This window comes from Embiotoca jacksoni, unplaced genomic scaffold, assembly GCF_022577435.1.
Source record: "Embiotoca jacksoni isolate LCO1_2020_lvr unplaced genomic scaffold, fEmbJac1.0.p SCAF_69, whole genome shotgun sequence".
NCBI classification, from domain to species: domain Eukaryota; kingdom Metazoa; phylum Chordata; class Actinopteri; family Embiotocidae; genus Embiotoca; species Embiotoca jacksoni.
Window position 1 is genome coordinate 1 of NW_027185424.1, and position 18005 is coordinate 18005.

The window sequence follows — 18005 nt, forward strand, 5'->3', positions numbered from 1 at the left end:
CGTCACAGTCGACAAGATGTTTTACTTAGACTACTTAATAGTTGCATTATTGTAGCATGTGATAAGGGCAGAGTTTGATTTTGATGTTTAGGCACATTGGCGACCTCGCGGGTTCCTCAGATGACCTCGGTGATCTCGCCCCATTGGTGCTGCATCTTATTGCTAAGTAGACTTGGTTCTGGGTTCATGAGGTGCTCCTGTAGAGTTAGGTAAGGGGAAAAAAGAAACTGACAGGTTGAGCATAATTGTTGGTAATTAACCAGATGCTGAGAAACCTTTAACTCTAACATTTTAGTTTTTTTGATAAACTGAAAATGTTTGCTTTTTTAAAAAATGTTTCATTTAGCTCAGGATCAGACTTTGTGAAGGCGTCACTTGTAGTGATGACTCTGTCCAGAATCATCACCTGACTCTGAAGCCCCCCTCCTCAGCTTAACAGAGCTTTATAGAAAGTTGTAGCTAATTTTTTTACCTGTGTGGTCGCTAACTTTGCCAGTTTGGTTCTTTCTCTCTCTGGTTTCATAGAATCCTTTTTGGTCACATCAGTCAGCTGTTTTCAGGTAGAAGTTCTGAGATCCCAGCGTATACCCCTCAGGATGGGGTAGACACTACACAGAGAGCTAAACGAGGGATTGTAATTACATATATCTGAAACACCTTCAGATGAATGAAAATGTTGCTCTGCAACTGCTCCATGTTTAAATAAGCAACTGTTTGTCCCGAACACCACCCAAAAAAATATTGTAGCTTTAATATATTATATTAAATGTTATTAATGTTTCTTAGGGATTAAGCTGAGCGTGGTTTATCACAATTCTGGCATCCATTCAAGAAAAATAAAAGCTTGTTTTTTCATTTCTTTTTGTTTTAAATGTTGAAGAACAGTGCCAGTGATGGCTATTTAGACACTTATATGCTTAACTTGATGTCCCGACCCGCTGAAATGTCCATGTACTCCGGTACTATGTCCTGTTTTAATCAACCAACGCTATGATAGTGGATCAGCAAAGTTTAAGTATATTGTTTGAAACATAAATCATTTATTCATGTTTTTCTGTTATTTAGCATCATCATATTACATTATTATTATCACGTACAGCATGGATTATGAGTAAAATTTGTCATAAAGGACCAAACAATAACAACAAAAATGGAAGAGAAATATCAAATACATAAGTGCAATATGTAACTTCCACCAGTCATCCTGTTATCCGTCTATCCATATTGAATACACTTGAGGTGGTTTTTGAAGAAGTGAAGCGCCAGTTTGAACTCATTAACACTCCTTTCAGGGTCTCTGAATGTTTTGTAGTGAGAGTCCGTTTTTTTGTATCTTTGTTGTTGATGGCCAACACCAACGTCATCACACGTGGCAACCAGCAAGGAGCCCAGGCCATCCATAAAAAACTCTAGAGCAAGAGACAGACATTTACCCATTAAGAAGAAAAGCTGCTTGAATCATGTCTGAGAACTTAAAGAGTTTGGACTTCCTGCCGGTTGGAATCCAAACTCTGTCGCAGTCTGGACCTACTGTACCTGAATGTGCTGTCCGCTGGAGCTGAGGGTCAAATCCCACCTTCTGTGCTGCATCTGTACGAGCCAGGAAGAAGTTGACCACCCCGCTGGCCAGAAAACATTGTGGATAACCAGGAAGTGAATGGAACTTCCCATGAGACTTCCTGTACAGGCAGCCACCATCCATTTCCTCTCCTTCCTCATAGACAAGAGAGAAGTAAAACCGGTTCCCTTGTACTGACCCACCAATCTGATAAGAACACAGAGACCAGAGAATTGGTTATGAAATGGCTACCAGTTGATTGTGTACCTACGTTTTGGACATGCTGGGATAGACTCCAGTTGTCATCAGCCCTGAACAGATGGGTTGAAGGTTCAACAGGGCTGATTGGGAAAGATGTTGACATTATATCCAACTCACAACGAGTCTAGAACTCAAAATCATCTTTCAGCTAACCAACTGTCTGTCCTCATGTACGTGAGAAATGGAGTCCTTACTAGAGTGCACGTGAACAAACCTATCCAACATCCCACAGACAGGCTTGGTGGATGTCTTTCGTATTTAATCCAATTTACATTAGTAAATAAAATAATATATGTATATATATTTAAATGCAACCTTATGATTAGGGTAATCAAAAAAAAATGGAACTGACTCTTGTCTATAGAATTGGATGTGAATCAGGCAGTCAGCGTGCACCCTGAGGCAGTAGCCAATCTCAGCCATAAAATATAAGACGCAACTCAGGTCAAACACAAAGGAATTACAATTCATTACACATAAAGACGTAACAATTGAAAAGCCTTCTCATATTTTAGGTTTGGGTACGTTTTATTTCCCCTTCAGCTTACAAATCAGTCCACAAAAACACCCCTCAGACATGAGGCTTTGTAATTCTCACCACGTCCAGTTCGGGGTTGGCCTCCATCACCTCCACAAGCTTTTCTATCTTAGTCTTCTCCGTAAACACAAAGTCATCGTCCACCCACAGGAAGTACTTGGTGGTTACCTGGGAGACAGCCAGATTCCTGCCAGCAAACCAGCCCTGAGGGAGGAAACGTGTTTTATGTTTGATACATTTTACGATCTTTTGTAATGGTCATTTGAGGTGGTGGGTAAAAAGTAATACTGAAGGGCACCAACAGTTACACAAAAAAACTTGGCAATAAAATCTATGTCAATCATTTTCATTAGATTTATTCCTAAACTGTTGTGATGTCAAAATGGAAAAATACTTTTTTTTGTCAAGTTTAAATCAAAGATCATTTGCAAAAAGTTTTTTAATAGAAAACATAAACAGCTTAAACTGAAGTTGATTATCTGAACTGGAAAATATCGTCAACAAGCCAATTTACACAAACAGTTTAACTCCAAATGATGAGCCTTATGTCAGGATCCTTGTCTTACCCTGGTGTGTCTCCCTCTGTTTTGTCCCCAGTCCCTTATCCTCATGTGTGCTGTCAGTCCCTTGTCTGTTTGTTATTTTATTGTGTCCCCATGTGTTCTGTGTCCTCCTCTCCCCGCCTCCTGTCACCTCCCATGGCCACACCCCTCACAGGTCTCAGCAGCTGCCACCACTCTTCCTGATCACCACCTGCAGGTGGCTGATTCCACTGATCACCTCCCTGGACTATATCAACCCGGTTTCTGCAATCATGAGGTGTCAGTCCATACTGCCAGTGAGAGGTTGTCACTGCCAGTCATACCAGCCCGCGCCCTGCTCCTGCTCCGCTATCAGTCAGTGCTAACAGTCAGTGCTACCTGGTCACTCCAGTACCCATTCTGTTGCCGCTCGCTGTGGAGGACCTCGGGATTCCCCCAGTGGGGCCACATCCCCGCTGCATTCAGCCTGTCTGTCTGTCTGCCTGCTGCCATGTCTATGTCTCTATAACCATTGTTAAAATGCATAAGTCTTAAAATCTTAAGGGTCCTCCCAGATACACCAGATTTGAGTTTGATACATCTTTAAAAGTTTAAACAAATTCATGTTTCTGATCTTTTTTTTTAAATCCATTTTAGTCAAAAATGTGAGATAATGGCCTGTAAAAAAATAAAAAGTGGTAGTAATAAAAGTTTTACATTTATGTAAGTGTAATAACTGACAGAGTGAGTGTGTGTACCTGTGCTGGAGGCATGATGTATTGTTGGATGTTTTCTCCGGTAATGTGCTCTGGTTCAAAGCTGTCATCTGCAATAATGACTTTTATTTTGCTGTAGAAATGCCGGATGCTGTTCAACAACACTTTCAGTTGTGAGTAGCGCAGGAATGTCTTTGTGGTGATCGTGACTTGTGAGTTGATATCTGACAGACAGAGACAAAACCAAAGAGTCAATTCCAGTAAAAAAACAAAAAACACCAGTAGCAAAAAATGTCCACATGGGTTAACATGAGGCTGCTGGTTATTGAAGCACTTTTTCAGGTTCAAGCAATTCAGTTGGTTTCTACATCTGTAAATTCTCATTGTTAACGACAAATTTGATATCATAAATGTACTGATGAGTAGCACTGCACTAATCCTACTATAACATACAGAACAATATAAAGTGGTCTACTGTTTGTTAAACTCTTTTCAAATTTGAAATGTTTGATTCTAGAAAGTCGCTATTTTGTCCTGATAACAGCTTTGCACAATCTTAATTCTCTCAACCAGCTTCATGAGTTCGTCACGTTGAGCTTTTCCAACAGTCTGGAAGGAGTTTCCACATATGTTGAACACTTGGTTTCTTTTCCCTTAATCTGCAGTCAAAGGCTCAATCCCAAAGCCCAACCTGAAGCTTAGACCCAAAACCCTTACGGTCGTAACTGACGTCACACGTGTGCGCAGTTGTAGTTTTAGAGTTCATGAGGGCTGAAATGGTATAAAAATGCTAAATGACAGCGAGCAGCCAGGTTCTGTTACTCAGATAACATCATCCAGGTTTGGTTTGTCTCCATTTTGTGAGCAGCAAGACAACCACATTGAATACATCACCAATTTTGCTTTGAACTGTGGGTTTCTTTCCAGCAGTTCCACCATGAAGGTCTCCTTCACACAGTTTCCTCCCAACAGCTGATGTTGATACGTGTCTGCAGCTTGAACTCTGAGAAAGACTCATGTAAACTCTATTCTTGGTTTTCCCATTCCAGGATGGTCCACGAGAGCCAGTTTCTGACAGGTTTTGGTTTTGACACAGCACTTTTTGAAATTTTCCAAAGTGAATGACCTTCATATCTTAAAGTGCTGATGCACTTGATGATGATCTCTTTACTTCATTGAGCGGTTCTTGTCATGAAATGGTTGACTGCAGTAGTTTAATCAGACTATTTGCTCCATACCAACATTGCCTTGGGATACAACTGATGCTCTCAAATACACAAATAAGACAAGACATTCAATTAATTAACTGATGGAAAGAAAATAAGATGAGTTTTATTTTCTTTGCCTGTGGCTTAAGAAGTTCCTAGTGTCTCATTTACAACGTCTTTTAAGACGTCTAATTTATGACGTCCATATGTCCTTTGAGCCGGATCCCAACATCTCCTCCTCTCTCTGGACAGAGCCTGAAACCGTGCACGGGGGAGTCTGGGACTCCTGAGGAAAGACCTCCGTCCTGTTTCCTTATCGAAGCAGTTTGGACATTGGTGAGGCCAGGACTGACTGGAGAGAGGAAGGGTGACGGGATCCTAGAGAAAGGCTGATTCACTATCAAACGTCGGACACCCGGGTAAGAAATGTTTTCCCCCCAAAAGAGTCAGGTCAGGGACCTGTACTAAAGAGTCAGGTCAGGGACCTGTACTAAAGAGTCTGAGTAGACTATATAAACTAAAGAGTCTGAGTAGACTAGGTCAACTAAAAGTTGCGCGTGCAAAACTGGGTCAGGGACCTACAGGTAACTAAGTCAGGGACTTAAGAGATAGGTCAGGGACCTACAGATAACTACTTAAAAAACATAAATAAATAAATAAAAATAAAACTTCCGGTAGATATAAAAATAAATAAATAAATACTTAGATACTGTGAGTGTCCAGTTGCTCGGGTGAACTCCATACAAACTAGTTGGCTCATGGATAGAAATAAATAATAAATAAATGAGTGAATAGATACTGTGAGTGTCTTACAGTGTAAAGGAGAGCCGAAACCTTGCAATGTGAACCTAAACTCTCCTCTGCGGAAACCTAACGGTGCCAAAAGCAGATATCACTGTATAAAGACCAGTTGCTCAGGTGAACTCCATACTAACTGGTTGGCTCACAGATAGAAGAAATGGGATCATGCAAGATCGAAGAGATACCTCTGGAGGGAGACGTAAAATGCATGCACTCAAAAGGCACGGATAACATAAAATATTTGAAAAGAGAAGAGGAAAGTTGAAAAGAGAAGAAAAAAGTTGAAAAGAGAAGAGGAAAGTTGAAAAGAGGAAAGTTGAAAAGAAAAGAGAAGGAGATGGGAGAGATTAAAAACAAAAAGGCAGGGGAAGGGAGTATAGCTTTTAATGCACCAATACTATATCTAATAATTGAAATACATTTCTCCTGGAGAAATGATGAAGATGTTGATTATGTGGTACAAAATCGAACCAACATGGGACAGCGGCCCGATCCTCCTCCATACCCTAACATGGGAGACGTCCCGGTAACAGCTGATCCACCCGTTCCACCCGTTCCGCCTCCGGCTGCTCAGCCAGCTTCTGTCTCCGAACCCACGACACCGTCACCAAACTCCATCCCCTCTACTCCAACCCCAGACAGCAGCCAAGAACTTTTACGAAGACAGAATATTCGGAAGTATATTATCGAGGGGATAATGATCAAGGAGATTTCAGAAGGAGGAAGCGAGGTGGATGGAGAGGGGCTGGCGGCCGTGGGGGAGGACCACGAGAGACAGGTCACGACACCTGCTATAATTGCGGGAGGAATGGACACTGGGCAAGAGACTGCAGGCGGTGGAGAGACGGGAGGGTCGGAGGAAGAGGAGGAGGAGGAGGAGGAGGAGGAAGAAGAGGAGGAGGAAGAAGAGGAAGAAGAGGAAGAGGAGGAAGAAGAGGGGGAGGAAGAAGAGGAGAAGACAGTTGGCGGTCACAGACGGGTTCAGCATGACTAACCACAACCACACCAGGATCAGGTTATACATAAACACACACATTCACATGATTCACAGACACGGACCCAACTAGAAACTAAAGAGGAGGAGACCAGTGATGTGTTAGAGATAAGTACAGTTGAAATACTCAAGATAAACCTTTTGTGACTCTACTGATAGAAGAGATTGAAGTAACCTTATTGTGCGATTCAGGAGCATGTAGGTCACTTATTAGGAGTCTAGACGAAGGATGTAAGGAGGCCATTTTAAAGGCACCAAAACCACAGACAAAAAGACAAATGATGTCATTTTTAGGAATGACAAATTTCTGTCAGAATTGGATTCCAGATTATGCAGAAATGACTTCCCCACTATCTAAACTCATTTATGATGACCCTATGGCTGCCCACGATAAAATACAATGGACACCAGAAACAGAAAACGATTTTGAAAAGTAAGAAAAAATTGTCTAATCAACAAAAAATGTTGCTGTTGAAGACCTTTGCCCGAGACAATGAAATAAAAAAAAATTAAAAAAACTCCAAGAAAAACAACAGTGGAAGACAAATAAATCACAACAAAAAGACGATTTATGGAGATGACAGGAAGGCAAGATGATACTCCAAAAAAGTTTATATAGATATGCGGCCTTTTGAGCCATGGGATGAACCATGTCTCAACAGGAGGGATGGTATCTATAATAAACCAGGCATTTACATCATATGGCTTTACAAACTACTAAAAAAAAAAATTGTTTGGCATGTATTATATGTGCAAAACACAACCCCCAAGGAAACACGAGACCTACAAGGGGCCGGTTCCCTTCACCAGAGTATCCATTCCAGCATCTCTGCATGGATTTTATTGAATTAACACCATGTGAAGGAAAGAAATATTGCCTAGTTATCATCGACACCTTTTCAAAGTGGGTAGAAATATTACCGACTAAAACACCGGATGCATTGACCGTAGCAAAAGCGCTGACAAGGGACATTATACCACGATTTGGAATACCAGAAAATATATTTTGTGACAACGGGACACATTTCGTGAACAACATTATAAAACACCTAGCCACAGCTTTCGGGACACAGTGAAGACATCACTGCTCATACCATCCACAGTCAGCAGGCCGAGTGGAAAGAACTAATGGGACAATCAAATTAAAATTGAGAAAGATGATGGCAGGTTTTGTGGAATTGGATGAGATGCATTCCACTGGTAACATTAAATATGCATATTCTACCCAGTGAAAGAGGCATCTCACCGTTTGAAATGATACACGAACATCCCTGTCACATGCCACAACTTGGACCTACTGTGGACAAGAAAGAGCCCACTGAACAGACGACTGCAGACTACATGGCCAAAATGTTAAAAAGAAAAGATATTATGTCTTCTGTTGTCCCTCCTACGCAGGTGGTGGAAAAACAGTCAATAGACCTAAAACCAGAGGACTGGGTTTTCATTAAGGTGATAAATAAAAAGAAATATTGGAGCTCCGCCAGATGGGAAGGAGCCTTCGAGATACTCCTGGCTACCTCGACAGCAGTTCGGTTTGCTGAACGGACCTCCTGGATACACCTCAGCCATTGCAGAAGGATGAGACCTTTGCTTGAACCACATAACTCAGACATACCAGATTCAGTAAGCCGACATTTCCCTTGTGGTGAAGTCTGGCTACAAAGGGAGGTGATACCAATAGGGGTACTTGTCTCAAACCAGTGAAGAAACCAACAAACACCCTGGTGAGTAGGTTCTGGTGAGCTTATTTTGGTATATCTGTGGATGGACAGTTCAGCTAAAATGACTCAAGGCAGCATAACATGGCATCCATTCAGGAGGATAGGACTCTGTGGCCTCAGTGGGACCCTTTGTTTTCTGATAGTCACAGCTCTGTTCATAGTACTCCCCATATTTTGGTACGGAGCCAACATAACATACTTGACAATCAGATATCAGACAACAAGACCACAATAGGACCTCAGACTACTGACAAAGTTCACAGCACTAAAAGAGCTTGTGTAAAGGCTGGTGGAAAATATGCAAGGAACAAAAAATCAGTACCGGGTACAGGGAGCATTAATTCTCACATTCACGGAAGGGCAACAGGCCAGTCTCATGTTTGACGCATGTGCGGTTCTTCCCTGCAAGGGGAAAGACTGCAGCTTAGTTTGGTCAGACAAATATCTGTGCATGGTAGCATCTGTGTCGACCTAAAACAACGACTGTCTCTGATTAAAGGATCTACTGCACCAGGTTGTCACGTACAAAACTGCAACACCTTAATACTGACACTGAAGGATCCAAAGCAATGCGACTCCAGACTGTTAGTATCTGGGGCAGATCCAAAAGGCTTAATCTGGATAAATATAGTACAACCAACCACCACGGTATCCCGCCAAAGCGTTGCAAATACGAGCTCACACGTAGATCCTGTAGTCCGACGATTGAAAATAACTAAATTTACAGATGTGGTGTCACTACAGACGGGTTATGGTGATACCAATATGTGGCTACAGTGGATGCAGTACTCAGCTCAGATGATGGGCAAAGCCGACTGCATTGGATGCTCCGAGGCACGCCCACATTTAGGTCCTATACATGAGATGCTGTTAAGGGCCTGAGCGAACAGATGCAACTAGTCTTATGGCGTGGCAGAACTGCATGACATTGGACATGCTGCTGGCTGACAAAGGGGGGTATATGTAAAATGTTTGGCTCTGTATGTTGTACGTTTATTCCTAACAATACAGCATCAGATGGATCTGTCACCAAGGCTCTATGGGGTCTTACCGCCCTGAGTGAGGAACTTGCTGTAAATGCTGGGATTGATGATCATTTTTCCAGGATGATGGAATCTTGGTTTGGTAAATGGACAGACCTGTTCCTCACCTGTTTCACTAGTGTTTCAATTATAGCAGCCATACTTATTATTTGTGGTTGTTGTTGTAATCCCCGTATCCAAGGATTGATCCAAAGACTAATCAATGTTATATTGACTAAACAGGACATCCTTTATATGCGATTTACTACAACTGACCGAACGTACGAGACCACTAATACGACACCGATTCTACCTACGACTGAACGACCCCCTTATGAAGACGTATTTGTTCTCCTCCCTGGAGATCAGGACATGTTCTTAGACACTGACGTGTGACAAAATAATGTATACCATGCCGAAACTTGAGAGAAATGGCAATGGAGATGATGTGGTGTCAATGACTGATGTCTGGTTGAACAATACTCAACAACAATTGTGTGATTAATATGGTTTTCCTCATGATGATTCTTTGATTTTTTTTGTAAGTACATGTTATACTTTGTATAAACAGGAGAGATATGATGGAAAGAAAATAAGATAGGTTTTATTTTCTTTGCCTGTGGCTTAAGAAGTTCCTAGTGTCTCTTTTACAACGTCTAATTTACGACTTCCATATGTCCTTATCTTGTGATCTACAACTGAAATTGTATCTAAAGGGAATGGGGGTGACTGTCAACTACTGTTTGTCACACTGTATAAAAGCTTCCCTATGGAGGAGAGACGTTGAGCAATGTTTGACATCCTTCTTTGAGTGTACATGTATTTGCTCCTTCTTGCAAGAATAAATGTCTGATATGTTTGATTTTGAATCCAGCCTCTGAGTAATTTTTCTAACATTAACTTTATGTAATCGCACCACTTAACTGAAAGCCACTACCCCACAAAGCTGCTCAAGATATTGACAACGGTGTGCAAAACTGTAATGAAGACAACCAGTGACTACTCTGAAGAATCTAAAATATGAAACCTATTTTTGCTTGTTCAACATTTTTTTGTTCACTACATAATTATAGTTTTGATTACTTCTGTTTTGTTCTCCAATGCTTCAACTATCAGAAATAAGGAAAAATCCTTCCCCCACAGAGTTGGAAGGCACTGTGCATTCATTGTAATTTTCTTAATTTTGAATTGAAATCTAACAGAAAGCCTACTGATAACAAATAAAAATAAATCTTTAACCCCTCATGAGAAGTGCACTCTTACTTGTTCCCATGTCGTACAGGACTGGCAGGTGAGGTTGTTTGATGGCAATGGGAAACACAGCTTTATGGTTTTCAAACTGGAAGGATGCTACGTAGAGATAAAGAGTTACTGAAGGTGCCGTCCAAGGAGGAAGAAGTGAGTTTCCAGAGAATGGAAGAACAATACACAAACATCTTTCACTCAGCCTAAATTCACTTATGTGTTCACAAATTTTAGGGAAAGATTACACACATACACAAACACACACACACACACACACACACACACACACACACACACACACACACACAGAAAAACACATTTACAGATATATACAACTGAATATGTGCAAATTCCTTTTGATTACATTTACTATATCAGTACTTGTACGACTTATTTTGTCCATTTCATTTCCCACATAAAGATCATGATTTCTGGCCTAATTTTCATTTATATAGAACATACCGAGGTCTCCAGTGTTGATATGGTAAACAGTGCTAGCATAGGACACTTTGGCCAGCAGGTGGTTGAGGATCCCCAGGCTGCTAGACTCTATAATTAATACGGCCTCACCAGCACCTGCCATTTACACAGTTGAACAACATCCGTTTAATCATCAACTACAGGACAAACCATGTTCATACCATGTTGATTTATGAGCATTCATTCAAGTTAAAGCATGAAGAATCTTTAGTGTTAACACAGTACTTTGGAAGCTCAAATAAATATAAAAATACCCTTTGACTGATTTAGAATTGACTTGTATAATAATAATAATGTTATTCTTCAATTATCTAAAATGTTGGAATGTGAATCAAGTGCAAATCACTAATCTTGCTTTGTGTTCCCTCAAAATGATGATATAACATTGTATGACTTTGACAGACAACAACACCAACTCTAAACAACGTGCATGCTGTGTGGAAATGAAAGGACCTGGACTCCTGAAAAGATGAAAAAAATCTTTCAAATATCTGAAAGATTGCAAATAGTCAGCAATAACAGTAAGATCTCTAACCTGTAGCAGATGGGATGAAGACACGGTGAATCACTGGTGTAACTCAGTTTAGCTGAGTATAGTCTGATTCATGCAGCTCAATATCAACAAGTGTTTGTTTCTTCATTCAACATTTTCAATGACAACCTTCAGTGTATAAAGTTACTCCTGACAAAGGAGTCTCACCTTTGACTGTTGCCTCCTCAGCAGGAATCTCTGTGGTCAGAATGCCTTTGGACACACTCAACAACACCTGAGAGAGATGCACTTGAATAAACTACAGAGTCAGAGTATCATACCAGCACAACCATCTTCATTCAGTTCTTCAATAGAAAAACCTTGACAATTAAATCTGTGTCTTGATTGGTAATATTGCAGGATCACAGTTGACTGGCTATACACCTGATGGACTACAGCCACATATCACAGGCAAATTCTGATATGTTATACAAATTTTGTATCTGAATAGTTGGTGAAAAAATCAAAAGAAAGTTGATGTATTATTGCCAGGGGAAAAACCCTCTGCAAGACATAGAAAACAGCTTGGTTTGGCAACCAGGCTTATTTTGCTATTTTAAAAAGTTATTTTTTGATTTGTTCATTTTTTAAGTTGAAAGAAGGTCAGCCCCACACCGCAACCACAAAACCAGAAAATCAATTCAACTTCACACTGCAACCAGAAAATCAGTGCAGCTTTGGACAATCCCTGCTGTATGTGCAAAAGAGTTGAAGCCTTCTACAGGGATTAATGTGTGCAGCTGTATAAAAGGCTGGAAGGACACTATAAGAAGGTTCAGTCAGGTTTCACTGAATACAAGCTTGGTCACACCAGTAAGTGACACAATAAAATGAGTCTGAACGTATTTACAAAATGATTGTTTTTCGAGGCTTATTCACACTGCGACTGGTGACACGCCTTGATGTTGTTTAACGGCTGTCAAGATAAGCTCCACGATCTTTATTCTATTACTCTGTACTGTCCCAGAGATTGCCCGCATATTTTGTTTACAGGATTGCTTATTTCTTACATCTAATAAAAAAATAATTTAGGTGGAAAAGCCTGCTAATTCATATTAATTCATTAAAAAAAAATAGATCAGAACCCTTAACGACCAGGAATTCTTCCATTTTGAACTCCATCTCTCCCTCAACAGTAAATACCTTGGTGTTGGTCAATAGTGCAAAAGTTCACTAAACCTGTTGAACATGTGAAATTTGCAGAGATTAACTCCACCGCCGCCAACCAAACCCATTATTAAAGGAGATTCTGTTTGAATGAATTGAATTTGAAATGAAATATTTCCATTTTAAACGCCAGTGTGACCAGGTCTTTTAAGTTTTTGAAAGCCAGTGTTAATCATGTTTGCTAATCATTAAATAGTTGAAAATCATCACGCCTCTGTCCCAAATATATTGGGCAGTGGTAGTAAAGAATGACAAGTCCATGTAAGGAGTTAGGTTTAGGGTGATTGCGTAGATCAAATACAGGACTTACATCAGGAGACAACTGTTTGTCTCAAAATCAAAACCCATCTTTTGCAGCGTTTTATGGGCCTTCATAGTTGCAGTGAGCTTTGTGCCGCTTACACCTAAGTCGACAACAAGATGGCTGCTGTATAAAGACATAAAATTACGTCAAAAAAGATGTATCTCCATTTGCAATATTTCACAAGGAATTATTTCTGAATGGATGGTCATTGTCCTCATTTCTCTAAATCGGAACAAGAATGGTAAGGTCAAGGTTAGCAAGATTCTTCAGATTCACAATCATCACGTTTGTGGCAAAATCTTCCTTGAAATGATTTGTTTTATATTAAATTTACAGATTTATCTTTAAATTTGCAAAAGGTTCAACAGCCATCTTGTATCAACCAGCCAAACTCAACCAATCTATCAGCAGACGACCTGTTGATCTGTTTTACAGGATCACACCAACCTTGTAGCTGCTTCTCTTCCCTGCATGCAGCTCTAAACCTGAAATTAAAATGACCTAACACTTTCATACTTTCATCTTATTGGAAGACAAAGATTTATCTCAGTTTCTATTGACGTTTGAAACGGATCATTCCTTCCTGGCAATTGACCAAGGAAGTGAAATCCTTGTCGAGCTTGTTGTCGTTGGAATACGGCGGCTCTACCCTCATACTTTATGACTTTATAGGTAATAAAGATTGTACATTGTATATTCATTAACTGTGGTATGGTTTGTTGTTCATTACTATTCTCAGTTTATATGTTCCTTCACTATGATTTTCCATGACTCAGATGTACCCAACCTTCCATTGTGTCAAATTGTAGTGTCATGTAAAGATTTCAACCTGCTGCTATCTGAGCACAATATAAAGGTGAGCCTACCTGGTATGAGAGTGGAGGTTAAAGGTCGTACTGTATAACCCTGGATAGGATACTGTAGAGGGGAGTTGGCCACAGCAAACAGCAGTCTGGACAGGACAGAGGATGTCCTGTTGAGCAGATGGGGTGTTAGTAGTGTGTGCAAACAAGTAGCTCTTGGACTCTGACATTTGTATAACATTTGTATTTGAGTAGACATGAAACAGTAGACAGTAGACATATTATGTTTGCTTTACAAATGTACTTCCATCCATCAGTCCATCCGTCCGTCCGTCCGTCCGTCCATCCGTCCATCAGTCCATCTATCCGTCCATCCATCCAACCATCCGTCCATCTATCCATCCCTCCATCCATCCATCCATCCATCAGTCCATCCAACCATCTGTCCATCTGTCCATCCATCCATCCATCCATCCATCCATCCATCCATCCATCCATCCATCCATCCGTCCATCTATCCATCCATCCATCCAACCATCCGTCCATCCATCCATCCATCCATTCCGTCCGTCCGTCCGTCCATCCATCAGTCCATCTATCCGTCCATCTGTCCATCCGTCCATCTATCCATCCAACATCCATCCATCCAGCCATCCATCCATCCATCCATCCATCAGTCCATCCGTCCGTCCATCTATCCTTCCATCCGTCCATCCATCCATCAGTCCATCTATCCGTCCATCTATCCATCCATCCATCCAGCCATCCATCCATCCATCCATCCATCAGTCCATCCATCCATCCATCTATCCATCCATCCATCCATCCATCCATCAGTCCATCTATCCATCCATCCATCCATCATCCATCATCCATCCATCAGTCCATCTATCCATCCATCCATCCAACCATCCGTCCATCCATCATCCATCCATCAGTCCATCCACCCATCCATCCATCCATCCGTCCATCCATCCATCCGTCCATCCATCATCCATCCATCAGTCCATCCACCCATCCATCCATCCATCCGTCCATCCATCCATCAGTCCATCCATCCATCCATCCATCCATCCATCCATCCATCCATCCATCCATCCATCCATCATCCATCCATCCATCCATCCATCCATCCATCAGTCCATCCATCCATCATTCCATCCGTCCGTCCGTCCATCAGTCCATCTATCCATCCATCCATCCAACCATCCGTCCATCCATCCATCATCCATCCATCAGTCCATCCACCCATCCATCCATCCATCCGTCCATCCATCCATCCGTCCATCCATCCGTCCATCCATCCATCAGTCCACCCATCCACCCATCCATCCATCCATCCATCCATCCATCCATCAGTCCATCCGTCCGTCCGTCCGTCCGTCCATCAGTCCATCTATCCTTCCATCCGTCCATCCATCCATCCGTCCATCCGTCCACCCATCTATCCATCCATCCATCCAACCATCCGTCCATCCATCCACCCAACCATCCACCCATCCATCCAGCCATCCATCCATCCATCAGTCCATCTATCCATCCATCCATCCATCAGTCCATCCATCCATCCATCAGTCCATCTATCCATCCATCCATCCATCCAACCATCCGTCCATCCATCCATCAGTCCATCCACCCATCCATCCGTCCGTCCGTCCGTCCGTCCATCAGTCCATCTATTCTTCCATCCGTCCATCCATCCATCAGTCCATCCATCCATGCATCCAGCCATCCATCCGTCCATCAGTCCATCCACCCATCCATCCATCCATCCATCCATCCATCCATCCATCCATCAGTCCATCCATCCATCAGTCCATCCATCCATCAGTCCATCCACCTATCCATCCATCCGTCCATCAGTCCATCCATCCATCCATCCATCCATCCATCCATCCATCCATCCACTACCTGGCTTTGTGCTGCTGGAACTCTTTAGCTCGGCGTTTCACCAGCTCTTCATATTTCTCCTTGGGGAGGTGATCTTTGAGGATAGAATATCCTTTGGTACAGTTGCATGGACCAGGTGAGAGAAGGTGACTTGGGAGTGGTGACCTGGAAGGGTGGGGGTAATATGGAAGTCTTAATGGGTCACAAGTCATAAGAACAACCATAATGAAATAGAAGTATCGGGAGTACACGCTCAGGAGACAAAGCAAAACAACTTAATCATGTAAATGAGATTGTTGCCTGAATTTGTGAAGAGCATATCCACTCTTCCCAACAAGCAGTGCAGCTTAGTTTGAGAAAATACACAGCTGAATATCCCTGGTTCGTTAAACTTAGGTAGGTAGGTATTTACTTTATTAATCCCGAGGGGAATTTTTTTTCGCTACAGCAGCATACAGAAGCAATAAGATAATAATAGGAATAATAGAATAAAATAATAGAATAGAATAGAATAGAATAGAATAGAATAGAATAGAATAGAATAGAATAGAATAATAGAAAAGCAATAAAATAGCAGTAAATAGCAGTAGAAAATATAAATATAAAATATAAAATGCACAATATATACAGTACATTATATATCTATATATATTATATACAAACAAACCAAGAAACACAGTCAACAGTGTTATTGTACTGTGATGGATTTTGCCAGAGGTGAGTTATTGTACAGTCTTATTGCAGTCGGCAGGAATGATCTCCTATATCTGTCCTTGTGACAGCGGAGCTGGAGGAGTCTTTTGGAGAAAGTGCTCCTCTGTCCCTGCAGCAGGTGGTGGAGAGGGTGGTCAGGATTATCCAATATGGATAATAGTTTCCTCAGCGTCCTCCTCTCCACCACCTTTTCCAGACTGTCCAGTTTGTAGCCGATGATGGAGCCGGCCTTCTTAACCAGCTTGTTAAGTCTGTTGGTGTCACCGGCTCCAATGCTGCTCCCCCAGCAGACCCCAGTGAAGTACAGTTCACTGGCCACAACAGATGGTAGAACATCTCCAACATCTCGCTGCACACATTGAAGGATCGAAGTTTCCTCAAGAAAAAGAGTTGACTCATCCCCTTCTTGTAGACAGCATTGATGTTGGTCTTCCAGTTCAGTCTGTTGTCGATGGACACACCCAGGTACTTGTACTCCTCAACCATGTCCACCTCCTCTCCCAGAACTCTCAGCGGTTGTGGAGCCGTCGCCTTCCTCCTGAAGTCGACCACCATCTCTCTGGTCTTGGCCACGTTCAGGAGCAGGTGATTTCTACCAGCCCACTCCACAAAGTCCTCCACTACTGCCCTGTACTCGTTCTCCCGTCCATCCCTTATACATCCTACCACTGCAGAGTCATCAGAGAACTTCTGCAGATGGCAGGACTCTGAGTTGTTCTGGAAGTCAGTGGTGTAGAAGGTGAACAGGAAGGAGACAGAACAGTTCCCTGAGGAGCTCCAGTACCACTGACCACCGTATCAGACAGCACACTGCCCAGACGGACAAACTGTGGTCTGCCTGTCAGGTAGTCATTGATCCAGGAGACGGTGGACGTGTCCACCCCCTCCATCCCTCCACCACCCGCAGCTTCTCACTCAGCAGCAGTGGTTGGATGGTGTTGAATGCACTGGAGAAATCAAAGAAGGTGATTCTCACAGATTCACCGGTTCCATCCAGGTGAGACTGAGCTCGTTGCAGCAGGTAGATGATGGCATCGTCCACTCCCACATGAGGCTGGTACGCAAATTGCAGAGGGTCCAGAGAAGATTTCACCAGCGGCCTGAGGTGGGCCAAGACCAGCCTCTCCAGCACCTTCATCACATGAGATGTGAGGGCAACTGGTCGGTAGTCGTTGAGGCCAGATGGAGTCGTCTTTTTGGGGACTGGAACCAGGCAGGACGTCTTCCACAGCACCGGGACTTCCTCCTGCTTCAGGCTCAGGTTGAAGAGGTGTTGTAGGACCTCAGCCAGCTGGACGGCACAGGTCTTCAGGACCACGGGGCTGATGCCGTCAGGTCTTCAGGACCACGGGGCTGATGCCGTCAGGCCCTGCAGCCTTGCGCTGGTGGATTCTCTCCAGCTGTCTCCTAACCTGGCCAGTCGTCACAGAGAGGGGGGTGAGGGGGGTGAGGGGTGGGGTGGGGGGGTCAAGGTGTCGATGGAGGAAGAGCCCTTTGAGATTGAGGGCTCTATGCAGTTCACCAGGG

At 42.5% G+C, this 18005-nt stretch overlaps 1 protein-coding gene across 1 annotated transcript; it reads right to left on the reverse strand.

Moving 5' to 3' along the window:
- Positions 1–948: 948 nt before the first annotated feature.
- On the reverse strand, positions 949–15976 carry LOC138214228 (beta-1,4 N-acetylgalactosaminyltransferase 2-like). Its single transcript, XM_069175625.1, has 10 exons — positions 15786–15976; positions 13938–14044; positions 13519–13556; positions 11769–11835; positions 11051–11164; positions 10607–10693; positions 3637–3818; positions 2418–2561; positions 1537–1765; positions 949–1409 (listed from the first exon to the last, which is right to left on the reverse strand). The coding sequence occupies exons 1-10, from the start codon at positions 15974–15976 to the stop codon at positions 1216–1218; spliced, it is 1353 nt and encodes a 450-aa protein (XP_069031726.1). The 3' UTR covers positions 949–1215.
- Between the last annotated feature and the right edge of the window lie 2029 nt (positions 15977–18005).